The 18,019-nt window shown below is 39.4% G+C and overlaps 1 protein-coding gene across 1 annotated transcript in view; it reads right to left on the bottom strand.

Moving 5' to 3' along the window:
• ACTN2 (actinin alpha 2) overlaps nucleotides 1–16,886 on the bottom strand; it is a 59,333-nt gene extending 42,447 nt beyond the window's left edge. The window contains exons 1-3 of the mRNA XM_075596399.1: nucleotides 16,527–16,886; nucleotides 7,278–7,392; nucleotides 5,069–5,188 (exon numbers count right to left, since the gene is read on the bottom strand). Coding sequence (XP_075452514.1) covers nucleotides 5,069–5,188; nucleotides 7,278–7,392; nucleotides 16,527–16,652 — 361 coding nt within the window. The 5' untranslated portion in view covers nucleotides 16,653–16,886. The remainder of the gene's footprint in view (nucleotides 1–5,068; nucleotides 5,189–7,277; nucleotides 7,393–16,526) is intronic.
• Between the last annotated feature and the right edge of the window lie 1,133 nt (nucleotides 16,887–18,019).

The following is an 18,019-nucleotide window of genomic DNA, read 5'->3' as shown; positions in this document are numbered from 1 at the left end:
ACATGGACTATATATATAACAGTGGTTATTTTGAGTTTTTCATATATTTTTTAATGCATATTTAAATTATTGGGTGTTTATTTTTATGTATATTAACTGCCTATGGTGCACATCTCTTGCAATATTTTTTATACAATTTTATGCATCAACAACGAATAGGGGTAGTTAATCCTAGACGTGCAGGGAGCTCACACCTAGCGCACCGTTACACACACAGATTTGCGTGTTTTTTTTCTTTCTTAACTGATTGCCATTACTGGAGTGAAGAAGGAATATTTTGTTCCCCTTATGAGACATAATTGTCAAATGATTCACTGTGTTGTTTTATTTGCCTTCCTCTGAATCAATAAAGCTATACTTTATACAGTAGAATGAGTTTCACCCAATTAAATTTGAACAAAGGTTGAACTATATGGACATATGTATTTTTCAACCTAACTTACTATGTAATCATGTAACTATGTAAAATGTGTAGGTAGTTAGCTATCAGATTCCAAGAGTTCCCTCTGGCCCAAATATTGAGCTACTGTATTCAATTCACAGGGTTACCTGAACAACAGATGGACTGAACACAAAGCGCTATGTATGGGTATGTTCAGAAGCCTATGTGTCCCATGTGTGCTGGAGAGACCACTGCATACTGTCCTGCTACTAGGAACATTCCTGCTGTGTGGAGAGCCTTGCAAACCTGCAGACTGCTTATACTATGACTCCCCATTGCTGCATGATTTAGTGACTAACCCCAGAACCTGTCTGTTTCTGATGTTTAATCTTGCCCTGCTCTTAAGGGTCGGCAAAACTGTCTAACTATAATGTTTCGATGACTAGGTTCAAAGGACAAAGGACTGCTGTTCTGCTACTACAAGAAAAGGAAATGCTCCTGTTTGTAAAATTTTAGCTTGATTTCCAATTTCGAATCGCCCCACTAATAATGCTGAAAAGTAGAATGCGTGTTAATCAAGTGTTTCCTCCCCCCCTTTGTCTAACTCCTCCCTGTGTGTGGGAGCATCATTCAGGAGGACAAGGGAAGGGGCAGGCCAGTTTGTTTGTACAACACAGAGTGGAATGATACCAAGGTTTTTAGATGTGCGATCCTGTCCAGTTCCCTTTGTGAGAAAAAAAACAAAAACAAACACAATTGTTTTTCAGAAATTTGCCAATCAGTGAAACATTGGAGCAAAGTTAATTTGTAGGATGAAATAATGTATTATTTTTTTCTCATTATGTGACTACTTGCAAAACTTGGCAACTTTCACAAAAATATTGCCAAGGCTTTTTTTTGTCAAAGTTGGAGTCAATATCATTTGTACCCTTGATGGTTTCTGGTGAAGCGACTATCCCAAAAATAAAAATGCACGAACTTGCAAAAAGGTGTCGCCCAAAACAACTAAGGCCTCGTTCAGGGTGCCAGAGGCAGGAGTTGGAGGGCGGGCGTTCGGGAGGGAGGGCGGCAGTCTGCTGGGCGATGTGTGTTCATCCCCAGCAGACTTTTTCAGGAGTTGAGGAGGGGGCGGGGCTACAGACGGCAGGTTAGGGATCCAAGTTGCAGTCTTGAAATCATTCTCAAGAATGATTTCATTGGCTGCCGAGGTCCCAGTGACGCTGCTGCAGCTTCAAAAACCGAATTTTTGGTTTATTGAAACTGTAGCCAGCGTCAACTCCGGGCTTCGGAGACAGGGCAGCTGCTACCCTGACAACCAGTATTCAATTTGAATACTTTGTGTCCCACGGCAGCTTGCCCTCCCTCCAAAGCCTGCACCCTGAACGAGGCCTAACACATGGGCAAACTAACTTTGAAAAGTTATCTAAAAATTCTTGTGTTTGCTTTTTGCTTTTACATTTATCAGTAACCCAGGCATTTGTGTGTACGCTGATATTTATTTATTTATAAAAATGTTTTACCGGGAAGTAATACCTTAAGAGTTGCCTCTTGTTTTCAAGTACTGTATGTGCAGGCACGGTTATGATAACAATACAAGGTTACATTTAAATAAACAGGGTTATACATTAAATATAAAGACATTGTATGAACAGTAAGAGATAGTATATGTTATAGGCATATGTAACAGTTAAAGACCAGATTAAAATGTGAAACAGCTTTAGTTTTGAAAGAACATTAACTGGTGGTGGCTTTGAGAGTCTCTGTTAGATTATTCCAGTTGTGAGTTGCACGGTAAGAGAAGGAGGAACGGCCGGATACTTTGTTGAACCTTGGGACCGCGAACAGTCTTTTGAAGTCAGATCTCAAGTGAAAAGTGCTGCGTGTGGTAAGGGTAAGGAGTTTCTTCAGATAGGCGGGTAGCTTCCCCAGAAAGTATTTGTAGGCAAGACAGGAAAAATGAACTTTGTGATTATACTCAAGTGATGGCCTATCAAGTTCTTTGAGCATTTTGCAGTAATGTGTGTTGTAGTTACATTGGAGGACAAAGTGGCATATTGAGTTTTAGAGGGTGTCAAGTTTGCTATGGTGAGTTTGGGGTGCTGTATCATACACTATGTCCCCATAATCTATACTTAGCATTAGCATCTGCTGTGCAGTGTGCTTTATGACCAGTTGGCTAAGGGAGGATTTGTTCCTATAAAGTACACCTAGTTTGGCATAGGTTTTGGATGTCAGGGTATCAATGTGCAACCCAAAAGTTAAATGGGATTCAAACCATATGCCCAGATATTTAAAACTAGTGACGGGCTAGAATGGTATTAGAGTTGGTTCTGATCTGAAGCTCTGTCACTGATAGCTTTAGAAATTTAGCACTGATCCCAAATAATATTGTTACAGTCTTGTCAGTGTTTAAAAACAGTTTATTTTGCAAAATCCAGTTTTCAAGTGTTAAAAAAATCAGATTTAAGTACATATCCAAGGTCGGAGAGGCTAGGGCTGTGTGCATATAAGATAGTGTCATCCGCATACATGTGCATTGAAGCTCCCTTACAAGCTGTAGGTAGTACATTAATCAAGACTGAAAAGAGTAGGGCCCCCCAGAACAGAGCCTTATGGGACACCACAAGTGATATCTAAGGGGTTGGCGTTAGAGCTTGAGATAGACATATGTTGGGATCTATCTGATAGGTAGGAGTGAAACCAGTTTAAAGCATGTTCCCCTATTCCAGAGCATTGGAGCTTATTTAGCAAGATAACATGATAAATAGTATCAAAAGCCTTTGCAAAATCAAGGAATATTGCCCCAGTAAGTTGTCCCAGTTCCATTCTGCACTGGATCTCATTGCAAACTTTTAAGTGGGTAGTCACTGTGGAGGTTTTTGGTCGAAACCAGATTGAAGGTGGGTAAGAAAATCTGTCTTGGTATAGTAATCGTTTAAAGCAGCAGTTCAAGCAATATCTTACATGTGTGTTTTTTTTTTTTAATAAATCAGTTCTGTGCTATGAGAAAATACTTGTAGCATTTAAATTTAAAAAAAAAAATGTTTTAAAGACATTTTTAATGTTTCTAATGTAGGAAGCATTTCCAAAGTGATAGCCCCTTTCCCTTCTGATAGGCTCTGGCTCATGGGCCCCGCCCTCTCTCTAGCTGTGCACCAATTGTATCTAGTAACTGCCCAGTCACTCATATTCCAGGACTACATTTCCCATAATGCTGAATTAAATAACCCAGAGCAAAGCGATTGATTACAGGAGAACAGATCGATCTGCAGCTTAGCTAATCACTTGTCAGTGTACAGACTGTACTGATGCACATATTGAATGGGTATTGAACGGGGGCAAAAAATATATATATATTTTTTTAAAACAGCAGCTTGAACTGCAGCTTTAACTGTGAGTTGAAACATTTTTCTTTGGATAGTATTGGGAGAAGAGAGATTGGCCTGTAGTTTGAGACAGGGTTTTTGTCCCCACTTTTGAAGATTGGGACAACTCTGGCAGTTTTCCAGGTCTTAGGGATATGGCCTGCAGACAGGATAGAGTTGACTAGGGAAGCAAACATTATGGCACTGGTTGGGGCACGGAGCCATGGGAACTTTATTGCAGTAAGTCAGGTCCACATTGGCTGCTTAGTTTTCATTTGAAGAGCACTTGTGTAATCTCCTCTTCAGATACTGGGACAAATTGAAAATTGTGGGCACCGTTGGGAGAGGGTGGGGCTATAGGGGTTCTCCCAGTTTGCGCTTCGTGTGTAGTTCAGATTGCACTTTGATAAGAGGGAAGTAGCACACCCCACAAAGTATTAATTGAATGCGTTTGCAAAGTCCGTTGGATTTGTCAGAGTAGCATCATCCTTTTTGATATTAGATATGTTGTTGATGGCTAGAAGGCTGGAATATATTGTTGATAACCTTCCAGAAGTTTGCTGGATTTGATGTATTATGGTGAAGATTGTCAGAGTAATATTGGGCTTTTGCGTGTCTTGTTTGCCTTGTGCACATATTCTGCAGGCATCTGTAGTTATTAAGATTCGTTATAGTGCCAGTCACTTTGTATCTTTTTCACAAGGCATCCCTTAAATGGTAAAGCGCAAAAAGGTCGGTTGTAACCCACGGAAGGTGCGCCCCCCCCCCGTACTCTTATTCTGCGTAGCGGGGCAGGGGTATCACAGAGTTTTAAGAACTCTGATTGGAAATAATCAAGCGCACATTCAGGGTCAGGTATCAAGGTGATTCTGTACGAAGGGCAGTTGGTAAGATCAGCCAGAAACTGCTGTGGGTTAAAGTTCCTAAATGTTCTAGTGAGTATAACTTTAGGGCTTGATATTGCGAGAAATATTTCCGACATCACATAAAGAACATCAACTTGATTGGCTGGGTCTGTTCTGAGGATGTGGTGTGTCAGGGAACGTATAGTCACTATAGTTTAAGTCTATTGAGTAGACACAACAGACAAGGCTGCACTACACCTGTATTCTATACTGAGCCTATAAAAGTGAACTTACTTTAAGAAACATTTCCGTGCCAAATGATCCTTCTGTCACACATTTAATGCATTTACATTAACCATATGCTTGGTGTTGGCTTCTTTGCCTTTGACAGGATGTAAGTCAAATTTACTAAGTGAATAAGCATAGAAGTGCTGAATAAATATGTGCAGTATCTTTAAATCCATATGGCAACATACCTTCTGCTCCGATCGACACTAGTTTTACTCCTTTACTTGAAATGAAGTCCAGAGCTTTGTTGACATTAGCAATCTTGTGGAAACGCATCTTTCCTCTGTCTGGTTTTGGAAGCCTTATTCCTGTGGAAATAAAGTACTATGATCAACAGCAAAGTGACAGTAGTTTACAATAAGAAATGGAGTTGTAGAAGCAACTTTAATACTTAGGCCCATATCTACTAGGCTGTGCTATTCCACCTCCAGCGCCAGAAGATACCTTCCGGGTCTATTTAAGTGAATCGGCCCTTAGGCGTCTTCTGGTGTAGAAATATTTCTTGTGGAATAGCACCTCTTAATAAATATGGGTCTCAGTGTTTTTGTTTTTGTTTTTAAGTTGACAACCTGAAGAAAACAGAGAAACCAAGTTCTTTGCAGATAACAGATGCACTTATTTTTTCACAGACCCCAAAGAACTGACAGCAGCATAGGCAATCTTTTGTGGGATCTAATATGTCCTGCCATCTAAAGTTTATTGTCCACTGTCAATTTACCAGTGCTCCCTTCATTCACTTGTCTTAATATCTTGTAACATGTTCCAAAAACAAAAGAGATAGCAATATCAATAGACTGCCCATACCAGGCTATAAACTTAATTAGTTCTGTGGTATTATTCAGTCATGTCTGTCCCTTAAACTAACACATATTTAAATACGATCAGCCCCTGACGAAGCCACAACAGAGAAACGCGTAGGGCGTCTGATTGCAGAGAGAGACTGACAACCGAATTCTATCACGGAGCCGGAGTCCACAGCAGAGCCGAGATCTCGCGAGACTGTGAACGATCACGTGAGGCGGAAGTGATCGCGGGTGAATACCGACGCCGGCATCGGGGCAGTACTGAGTGTGAGAGACTCAGCTGCTAAACTTTCAAACTGCGCATTTTTTACTTAAAGAGTGCGAGTGTACTGCCTGTGAGGTATTTTAATTTTACTTTTATTAAAAAACGATTTCACACTATATTGTTTTTTTCCCTGCCTTATCCCTTACATGGGACCTGTCCTCGAGACGGAAGCTGAATGTCAAGGTTAATCACTGCAACTGTGGGATCCTGTTGCTGAAACTGTTGGAGAGTGTGGGGGAGCTCTGCTGATGTAAAGAATACTTCAAGCTGAGTTCCTCGTCCCAATGGTGGATAAAGGCATTTATTTATCAACATAATTGTGAGTGCATATCTTACCATTTAATAGGTACAATTGTCTGAACATACTACCCTATGATTGTTCTACTTTTTTCTTCTCTTCCCTTATATTTTGCGCCTAGGTCATTCTTTTGGTATTTACTTTTGCGGATCTGTGGAGCCGTGGACCTAAGTGGCAGCAGGCTAAAAAGGGAAAGTTAGAATTAAAGGGTTAACACCTCTCTTTTTGTGTAAAGTATTGCAATAGGTATTTTGATACAAGTTTAGATCATTGTTTGAAGTTGCGCTGTTTGTTTCTTGTTTTTTTTTTAACATATATAAATACATTGGCAGTTTAGTTTAACAAGAACAAACAACTCTTTGCACTTTTCTCTATTTACGGTATATTCTTTTTTTAAGTTCTGCCTTTTATAAATTACCTTGGAAAATTATTTATGGGCATGTGAGTTGATTTTAAAACACCAGGGAGGTATATTTTCCCACTGAAGGTTTTTTATTATCATTTTATATGCTACGGCTATGGCGCTATGTTATCACAGATTCATTTTAACTATGCGTTTTACCGGCGGCTATCAGCTGCTTTTATGTATTTTGTTTGGTTTAAATCTTTATTATTAAATGTTACATTTAAAGATTATAGATTGCTTTCTCGTGGTTTCAGAGCATTACTAAGCATACATGAGTTATTACGCTGTGTAAGATCAGGGAGTGCTTTCAACAGGTCTATTGTCCACCTTTAAGTCCTTGTTATACTGTATGTCCCTCTTAGCACTGCCATGGCCCAATTTAATCCACTCCAGGTTCATTCTTCATGGTCTTCATCCTATGAAAATATAGTGTCTCTTTCCTAGATTTAAATTGATTGTACGTTTTTCGGGACAGGGACTTTTTTTTACTAATGTTTTATGTTTCAAGCCCTTATTATGTATTACATCTCATGTTACTTTGTTGCATTTATAACTACTGTGCAGTGCTATCTACATGGCTGGCGCTATACAAATAAAGATATATCAACATATTTGCAAAACAAACCTGAAATGACTTCCAGAAGAAGCATGAGTTTAAGGCCGTTCCGAAAATCGTCTTCGATGTTGTCGATCTGTGTGTCCGCTTTCCTCAAATGGGAATTGCACCATGCTGTGAATGTCTGAACAAATACAAACATGTAGAATGTTAGACTTTGATAGAGAACCCAGCCAAGGTGTTTATATTGAATGCATTGTTACCACTGAGCTTCCTATCATTATGCCATATGCATTATACACACCCAATCAAACTCCTGTTCACCCCATGGAGGTTATTTTACTAAAGTCTTCCGCTTCCATATTTGATGCAAAACTAGCGCCCCCGTTTTGCAGCTAGGTAACTTCAGTAAATAACTCCTTTCTCCGTTCAGATGTAGACAAATTATAGCAACTGCTAACGAGCTGCAGCGGAACATTCGTGCAACATAGCATCGGGAGAAGCAGCCGTTCTTTGAGTCAGCTACTGCACACTTTTAACACTCACGAGTGCACTAGCTGGTGCAGTAACAGTCACTACATCTGTATATCTCATTCTAAAAAAGCACAGAGGAAACAAAAGCACTTAAGATATTAGGAACTCTTGTTTATCAATGCTAGATTTGAATTAGAGTTAAGATATTTTTTTGTGATGTAACAAAAGTGTTAACAAAACACACAAAACCCCAGCAAGCTCTTTTTGGGAGCCCCCACAAAATATATATGTATACAGTATAAGTGTCAAAAAGGAGAGCTATTGACCGTGGCATATGTATACCTGGTAGTGTTAGGACTTGCGAACAGGGTCTGCCTTGTTGTGGCTCGCAAGCTTACAATGCTTTGGCCAAAGGGTTAAACTAAATGACCCTTTTTCAAGAGAATATATAAGTAACAAAAGTGTTGGCACGCAATGCTTCAAATATAATACTGTTTTGATTATTTGTTGATCTCTTTTTGCTCAACCTCGTCGATGCTGCAAGAAACCAGCAGAGTACATGGCAGCAGAATTGCAGACCACTTCTACAATAAAGATGAAACCACCATAAGGACCTATTCATAGATACTGCAGTGTAACTACAAAGTATTAGTCACTGTGTTAAAACTAGAAGACTCCACATAGTTCTTCCAACAGGATTTACTGTACTGTAATATTTGGTTTCAAAGGTCTAGCATAGTGTACCAGGGGAGCTCTGTTGCTGAACAGTAATGTACTATTTAGACAACCAAGTGACATTCAACTGCTATGTTTATGGACAGGCTCTTTTCCCCTTTGGGAGGTTATTTATCAAGCTGTCATGCTGCAAAGGGGGGTGGGGGCAGGGGGCAAACAACTGCTCTCTTAACAATAACATTATCTTGGTTGACAAATCTTATGTAGTGTTTCTGGAAAAGTTGTACTATGGTTTTGCAGCAAGAAGGCTCTGATACATGACCCCCTAAGTGTCAAGATGATAGCTTCGCTGTGCAGCAAAATGGTCAAGTGAGAGATTTTTCCTGAAGATCCTTTCAGATATGAATAGTATCAAACAATATATAGATTTTTAAAACACCTGGGCTTGCTGCTTTTAGAGATGGGAACTGAGTTTTATGCACATAACAGAGGCCCATGTTGACTAAGCAGTGCTATTCTGTAAGATACCTTTTGGTGCCATAAAACACCTAACACTCCATTCACTTGAATGGCCATAACTAAGACACATATTTACTAAGCAGTTTTCTGCCATGAGACACTTCCGGCAATGGAAGACACCCTACTGCCCCATTGACTTGAATGGTTTGTAAGGAGTCTCCAAGGTCTGGAAGATGTTGTATAGCTTGTGGCATAACACTGCTACGTAAATATGGGCCATCATTTTGATTTCATACTAACCAGCTCTCCCTGTTTATGAGGTAAAAATAAATAACTCATCCTAATGCAAGTCAAGGAACTTTTAGAAAACTCCTGCAATGTCATCAATCTCCCTGAAAGTAGCTTTCCAATGTATGTATGTATGTATATCTTTATTTATATAGTGCCATCTATGTACATAGCACGTCACAGCAGTGATACACGTGACAACACATAACATGTGCTTGAGACATAAAAGTAACATTAGGGAAAGGAGTCCCTGCACGGAAGAGCTTACAATCTAAGTGGTAAGTAGGAAGATCATACAGAGACAGTAGGAGGGTGTTCTAGTAAGTGCATCTGCAGGGGACCAAGGTCGATGTATGTTATGAGGTGTATAGTAAATACACGTTGCCCAGTGTGGCTGATTTAAAAGAGAGACTATAACAGATTGCTGACAATGCTTAAAATGTATAAATTTGAGACAGCATTAATGTACTGTTGGATAATTAAAAGGAGCAGTCCCACATGCAGTGAGCCAAAATATATTAGTTGTTAAACAATGTGCAGTAATATTGTATTTGGCTAGAAATTGGTTAGAGATTTAACATCCTTATAGTAACAATTTTACTAGTTTGTATCCTGTGAGTAGTTAACATTTCCTTTTTCTTCAGGTCTGCTGAATTCATAAGTTAATTACCCGTTTAACTAATGATGGCTTCGTGTTCACTTTATAAAGAATGAAACTACAACTATTTACTGTAGCTGTGAGAAATTACAAACAGTCATCCGAAAGATGATAGATAAAGTCTCAAAAGCATGTCTTTACAACAGAGATGTTAAAATTGTAAAACAATATATTAATAAATACTTAAATTATTATTATTTATTAAAGGTGTCATTCACCTACATTTACCCTAAAAACAAACTACTGCCCTTAGTTCTGGGCATTAGGAGGTGCTGTCCTTTAATTCCCATGATATTTTACAGTAAAATTTCAAATCAACAAACTGCCTCATAGTAATATTAAATAATATACTAAATCAATTGGGCATGGGTAGAATTAAGGAGGCGAAATAAGTCTCAACTACCAAGGTGTGTCATTTTCTTGAACCTGAAAACCAACTACAGCTCAACCCCCTTATAACGCTGTGCTTGGGGTCCAAAGAATCACATCGCACTATAAGCGGATCGCGTTAGAAATAATATATAATTGTATGCATTGTACAATAAAGTATTTAAGATACCAATAATCGTGTTGTAAAGTATTCATAAATACAAAAATTGGGAGCCACACTTGCATCGCGTTATAAGCGGTTTCACGTTGTAACAGATCGCGTTATAACTGGGTTGAGCTGTACTAAAATCCATCTTGAAAATTAGAATTACTTTTCCTCCTAGTCATTTTAAAGAAAATGCAACAGTTTAAAAAAAAGGAAACATTATAATCTGTCTCCAGATTTCACACGTTGAAATATATTTTGTTAAAATACAGGGAGTTTATTGTTAACATTTCATACACTCAAGGGATCAAAATGTGAAGGCACTTGCAGCACGGTGTACTGCTACAGTACTTTTTTTCACTTTCACACCCGGGAATACTGCTATTTTGGTTTTCTCAAATCAGGCTCCAGATGCCAGAAACTCCACTTCCGTTTTGATTGATGCGGCTGCTCCCTCGGAGCGGTCAGTCCCATCACCCACTAGAAAACGAGCAAGTGCCTATGACGCATCAGGTACCTCATAAGGTCCTCTAGCATGATAGGGCTCATGCTGCATCAGGTACGTAATTAGGGCACGGTAATGGTTAATAAGTAAGCCATTCTTGTCATTGGAAAAATGAACCTCAGTGACATATCTTTCCTTCGGAGTATAAGTGTTTGTGGTCTAATGCTTTGCAAACGGCTGAAGGTTTCCCCATGTGCCACAACCCATTCCATGGACTGGCTTCATCTTCAAGTACTGGAGCCTCATTTGACACATAAAGAATGTTCCCTGTAGGATAGGGAGGTTGGAGCTGAAACCCAAACCTGACAACAATGTTCCTTTGACATTTCGAAATGTAAATTGAGAGCACCATAGTGGAAATGTGTTGTCCTTCATCAAATACTTATTCGTGATTACATTTAGAGAACGGTCCTTAAAATTCTTTGTCGGTTAAGTGTTTTCCTTTGGGATCTCTTCCTCTTACCAATTAACAGGGTGAAAAGTGATCACTGAATAAAAGAGGGGCTGTTGGGGAACTTACCTGGGCTATACTGTATATAGATGGTGAAGTCTATTTTTTTTGTCTTACTCTTAATTATATGACTTATATTTCCATGATATTTATTCGATTACCACATGTATTACTACTGTGAAGCGCTATGTACATTAATGGCGCTATATAAATAAAGACATACAATACAATATTGTGATAACCATAAATGTTTTATATGGTTCTTTAAGCACCCCTGTTGTACCAAAATTAAAACTTATAATCATAGCTTTAAATATTTAGAATAAAAAAATCTGATTTAATAATTGTTTATTTATATTTAAATCACCATATGTTTATAATGATCTATGTATTTCATTTGCAGGTGTTATATTTATGTTTATTATTATTAATTATTGCTATTAATAAAATTTTATAAAAAAAACTTTGACTTAGAAGTAAAATGGTATATTACTAATGAAGGTTAAACGGCATTGATCACTTGATTGATTAACTATGGATTCTCAGAATCAGGGCCCACAGGGCTAAGGGGGTCATTGTACAGAGTAGGCTGGCGCTTTACAAATAAAAGGATAATAATAAAAATGTATGCACATAAAAACTGGCCCAAATGCCAAAACAGCTGTCATTGCTTCATTTCCTAACTGCTTCCCGTACTTTTTAGACCACATTGTGGGCTGTGCAACGTACTGCGCCTCAAGATTCTTTATTACATGCAAATAAACCAACATGGTGTATGTTATGCAAATGTGGCGATCCTCCAGGCGATCCACAACAATCAACAGCCATTTATAATGAATAATGTTTTTTTTCCCCTGGATAAGAACGGGATATAAAGTATTTTTTTTACGGCAGGTATTTGGTTTTACAAAGTAGCAAAAATCTATTCGGTTGCGTCATTAACAATCAGGATAGTAAATGATCCACAAAGCGCTGTGAAGTCACTTAACTTAAAGGACATTAAGAATGTTAGCCATGGTTTCCCCTGTAAAGAGCATAGCGTTAACCTTAACAGACGTTAGTGATAATGACATGCAAATGATATTCAAATGAAACATTAGCACTAGTCTAAGGCTATGGCCCCGCTGTCTGCACTGCACGCGTGCCTACCAGGCTGGCGGCGCGTGCAGCCGAGTTCCCCGGTCTGCAGAGAGCTGGGGAAAGACGGGAGGGAGGGGGCGCGTTCATGACGTCACTCGGCAGGTTCGCCCTCATTGGCTGAATGCCGGGGGCGTGGCCTAGAACTCAATTTTCTACTCTCCTGAAAAAACTGTCGGCGCAGCGTGGCGGCCCCCCCCCCCTCGCAGCGGGCCCGGCCTCATTGAGGGGCGGCTCTTGTCCCTGCAGCGTCCGCCATAGCAGGCGCTGCTGTAGCCAGCAGGGACCAAGCCTAAGTTTAGCACGCGGACTTAACGTTACGTTTGTTAGATAGTGCCTAAATGTGGCATTACTCACATTAAAGATCCTGAAATAAGGCTTTTCCAGTGTCTGGATAGGTGTAATGCCAGCCATGCACAATTTAAATAACATAGTGTTTCCTCTCCTCTTTTTCAGCAAAAGCCCTATTTAGGTGTCTGGATAGGAATAACACCAAGACTGGTGTATATAATTCCGGGATGTTGAGCCTATCTTAATGAGACGTCATTCGTACATTGCTTCTGCATATAATTAGCTTTAGCCCTGTTAAGTCAGAGAACATAACATCCTTTCCTGTTTTAGGGAACATAACGTTATGAGCGCTGCTTTACAATGCATTGTGGATGTCAGCCCAAAATTAGAGGACACCATTAACTACAGATGTTACCAGCATTAATGTCGGGGAAAGTTGTGCGAATGTCACCGCGGGATTCCCGACAGCAGGGCTTAACGCTGTGGGAGTCCCATAAAGAAAGAATGGTCGCCAGTGGCTTTCCCTGGCTGTCACCTTCTTTGCAGCTGCGGCAACATTATTATTATATTTTATTTTGCCATGGCTCGGCTGAACCTACGTCTGGCTACATCTATATAGCGTTTGTGTATGATCCCCAAATCGTGCCCATTGCCACGCTATTTACAAAAGTTTCCCGGCTGCCACCCCTGGAAAAGAATTGCACCAGATTTTTCAAAGAATAATCTCCAAAGAGGTTATTTGTTGATGTCTCGCGGATGCAAAACTGGAGCAAAAAAAAACTGCATCAGTTTTATTAACGAAAAACAATCACATTAAAACCAAAGGGAAATGATTACACCTTTGAGTGCCTTTTAGATGTACAGTAGCTACTACGTCATGGGGTCTGGTACTCCAGGAGCCCCATGACATACAGTATTAGCTATGTCACAATGTTCCTGCTCAATTTTATAGTGGAGATGGCGTTCTGCGCTCCACAGGATCTATCAGTAAATGGAACAGAAGGATGAGGACTTCTGTGATCAGGGGACCTGAGGGGGCAAAGAAACTGCATCAGAACTTGAAACCAGTGGGAATTTTTTCTTTGATAAAGCTATGGCAGTATTAAGCATCTTCAGATCATTTTATACTCACACAGAGAAAACAATACCGTCATAAACTAGCATTTATTTGTAATAGTTTATAAATGAGTGCCTCCCCATGTGTTACTGGGGATCCAGAAGAGTTGATATTCCTGCTGCAAAGAATTAGAAAGCAAGATGCCTGGATTACTAAAGACTCTAATTCCTTACAAACTGTGGTTATAATTAGGCGTCTCATCCATTGTAATCCTGCAGACTTCATCATCTGCTCCCAGCATCTGTTGACAGATTTCATACCATGCATATCAGTCAAATGGCAGCAGTCTACAGACTGCTGCCCACAATAGCAACAATGGCACGCTTATATCTCCCCTCTTCCAGGAGATTGTCTCATAGGACATACATGTGTGTTCACTGCCAGAAAAGGACAGGCAGGGGTAACTGTGCTTAATGTGATATTAAACATATTGCTGAACCGACGACAGTATTTTTACTCCATTTCCATAACATACATCCTGTACGTAGGATGTGAAATATGTATGTATCTATACATGTACTTTATATATACTATATTATGTACTATATATATTATATACTATATAATATATAAATATATATATATTTATATATATATATCAATGTTATACATTGCATGGTTCATGAGCTCGTGCCAAACTTTGCACAACTCTACTACGCAGTGCTACACTGTGTTATTTGCTTTTCAATACATTGTCGTTTTGGGGCTAGCTATTTAATAAAGTTTCTCAGCTGCAAAATTGGTACAAAAACTTTATCCAGGTCTGTCAATGAAAAGCATTCCAATTATGAGCAAGGTGCATTAGGCCGCACTTATAGTGTGCGCGATGGCGACGCGACAGATGACGTCACCCGTCGCCACCCGCGAAAGTTGTATTTGGCCATTGATTGGTTCAGAGGCTGTCATGTGGCGACAGCCTCTGAAAAAGAAAATTTGACCAGCTTCCAAATTTCGCGCCGCCACGTGGCTCACGTAGCGTCGCGCTTACTATAAGTGCACGCGACGGCGGCAATACATTTGTTTTGCCGCGACGTCGCGTCGCCGGCACTATAAGCGCAGCCTTACTTTTGTACTTGTTTTGCTCCAGTTTTGCAGCCAAGTCACTGACACTTAAAAGCCAACGTACTGTATATGGGATAACCTGTAGCTTCCTTGTCTCTGTAAAGCCCCAAAAATATGGCTGCACACTGGAAGCTATTTTTAATCATGTGTTTAATTACGCTAATATTTCAAAGCAACGTTCCGGACACAAAATAACAGGTATCAGGAGACTGACACTCATTCCATGGCACCTAGTTTCCACTGGAGGATTACCTGGCAATGCCTAATGCAGTGGGTCATGGCAGACGCTTAATCCCCAGTTAAAAGCAGATCCAACAGTGTGTAGTTTCACAGATTTATTAACCTATTCCTTGCTGAAGAAGATACAATTAGATTTCATATAGATCGTGTTGCGTTTATAGCACTGTATGAAAACCCATTTATTATTTCGAATGCATGTAGCACGGTAATAATTTGTTACCCACTTCCTTCTGCTAGAAAAATCCCTTGATGGCGGTACAGTTATATACTGTACATTTATTCGAGGCAGCCAGTCAGATATGAATCATTGGTCTCTATTCAATATGCTCTGATTGAGATAAAATCTTCATATCATATTCAGTAAGGGCCATAGTCATCTTACTTTCAAAATATTCTCACATTATAGTTTTGTTATACATACAGAGATTTATTTTGTGCCGTGTTTCGTTTCTCAACAAACAAAAAGGTGCACGTACAGTATGAAAGTGCAATACACTTCAGACGCCTCAAATTAATTTGTATTACTAGAATTGTGACACAATGCAAATGCTTGAGCCTTTTCATTGCTTGGTGTGCAGAGTATTGCATTCTTACAAGTCCCTCGTACAGTAAGGTGGACACACACACACACATATGGTATATATTATATATTAAAAAAAAGTATAATAACTGTATCATGCTATTATTAGCATATCATAATTTTTTTGTTCATAATGACGAAGTCTTCTAAATTCTTACCGCTGAAAAGGTTATGGCTATTCCATAGAACCCAACGCCGGAAGACACCTTACAGCCTATGCAAGTGAATGGGCCTATGTGTCTAAGCATACCATCTACTGTATGACTAGTTGAAGTTATCTGTCAACATCAGTTAACAATTATCCGCCAACAGTAGTGGCTCCAATATTTATACACCACAGGGGCGTTGCATGGCCACTAGAGTTCCCAGCCAGGGAACTTACAGAAACTACAACCTAGCATGCAATCTTTTGGTTGTTTGATGATCACATTTATTAATGTAGTATATAAAAGAAAATTACTATCACACGCACTTTTATATACCGGTGTATATATATACACATATACACACACACACTGTGGCACAATCTTTTTAGACTGAGGCACACGCCACAGCTGACGCCAGTCTGGGGCCGCTACTGTCTGCCAAGCACATAAAATACACACACACATACATTTTTACAGATTAATTCCTAACCATATTATATATTCTGTATATTCATATAGTACATCTGAAGAAGAGACGTGTGAGGTCTTGCACAAAAACATCTCACTCTGTGGTCCATTAAAAGGAATGACCACCGGCAAAAACCCTACACTTTCCCCAAGACTTTTGTAGTTGTTATAGCTCTGCATCCCATCCCTCTTACACAATAACAATCTCACTCATCTATATTTCAGTGCTGACCTTTCTTTGTTGCTTTTCCCATGCTGGATCCAGGAGCATGTCCCGGTCCCATTCATCTTCTTGGTTCATATACACCTCCTCTTCGTCGGTGTAGCTGTACAGCTGGTTGGTCTCTACCTGGTTCATGCTGCAAGCAAGAGACGAAGCTCAAGAACTGCACCTGGTTTTGTTTGAGGACTTTGGTCTTGAATGATTAAGCTTTTGCGAGGGTGGACGTGAGGGCTAAAGCTGTAATGCTAAGGGTGTACAAAGAAATGACCTTTCTTAACCTTCACACACAATTCCTCTGCCCCACTCCTGGACACCCCTGTGCCTGCTCTACCAGTGCAGATCTCTCTCAGCCATGCAGCTGTCTATTATCCCCAGAGCTCACGTGACTGGCCCTCTTAATAATGTCAGATATGAAAACACTCCCACAGCAAGCTATTTTTGAACCTGCGTTTATCACTCTAAGATCTGGAAACAATGTGCAGCTCGCACAAAGGAATGACCACAAAGTCACGATAATCACTCTGTGGGTCCCGTTTGTAAACTGCAATAGCTTAGCATGCTATGGTATAATCTTTTACAGTTCTGACTCACATAAAGGAATCCACGGCTATGGTTTTGTTAGGAGCTGATCCCTCCAAAAAACAAAAACAAAAAGTTTTTTTTTGATGAATGGATAGAAAAGTGCTCTTTAAAATATCAGAGATCTGTTGTTAATTATTTGCTAAATTTCTTCTTAGAAATGATATGAAGTGTCTTTGAATATTAGGCAACGTGAAGTGTTTCCCATTAGAGCAGAAGGCAGCCATTCTAAAAGAACCCCTGAACAGAATACAGAGATCTCTAGAGGGGTACACCATAAAAATAGGGTTAAATCCATGCTTCGTATTGTTATTATATATGCAACGCAGGCAATGGCTTTAGGTAATTGGTGGCACTGTGCCTGATATGAAGAAATGCTGCCTGTCAAACAGTGGGTCAAACTTAATTTTATAGAGGTTTATATAATATTTATACGCTAAAAAGAGAAAGGAATGGAGCCTTATGGAAATAAATAAATAAATAACTAAAAAGCAATTGTAAATTAAAAAAAAAAAAAAGGAAATGTTCTCTGGGTCTGCAAACAATAAAAAAAATTTTTGTGGTACTCTGTACCTCCTAATATCATCCAACTTTAACCAATTAACACAGATATATGAATAAACAGTATTATAGTACTAAGGGTGGCCAACTCCAGTCCTCAAGGCCAACAACAGGTCAGGATTTAAGCAGGGATTTATTTTTGGCGACTTTGTGGTGAAGCATAAATATAATAAATAATACGTTGAAGTTATTACTGGTTGATGTGGTGAGTTTATGATTAAGACTAGTTAAAAGTAGTCAAGAATAATTCTTGGCTTAGCGATAAAGGCCAATGGTCCATTGAAGTGGGGTAACTTGGCCCTGTTTCTCATCTGATAGCTGTAACTTGGGTCAGGGCATTAGATAATTTCATTAGTCTGTTC

The sequence above is a fragment of the Ascaphus truei genome, chromosome 4 (genome assembly GCF_040206685.1).
Source record: "Ascaphus truei isolate aAscTru1 chromosome 4, aAscTru1.hap1, whole genome shotgun sequence".
Taxonomy (NCBI): Eukaryota; Metazoa; Chordata; class Amphibia; order Anura; family Ascaphidae; genus Ascaphus; species Ascaphus truei.
This window is presented reverse-complemented; position numbering and strand designations above follow the sequence as displayed.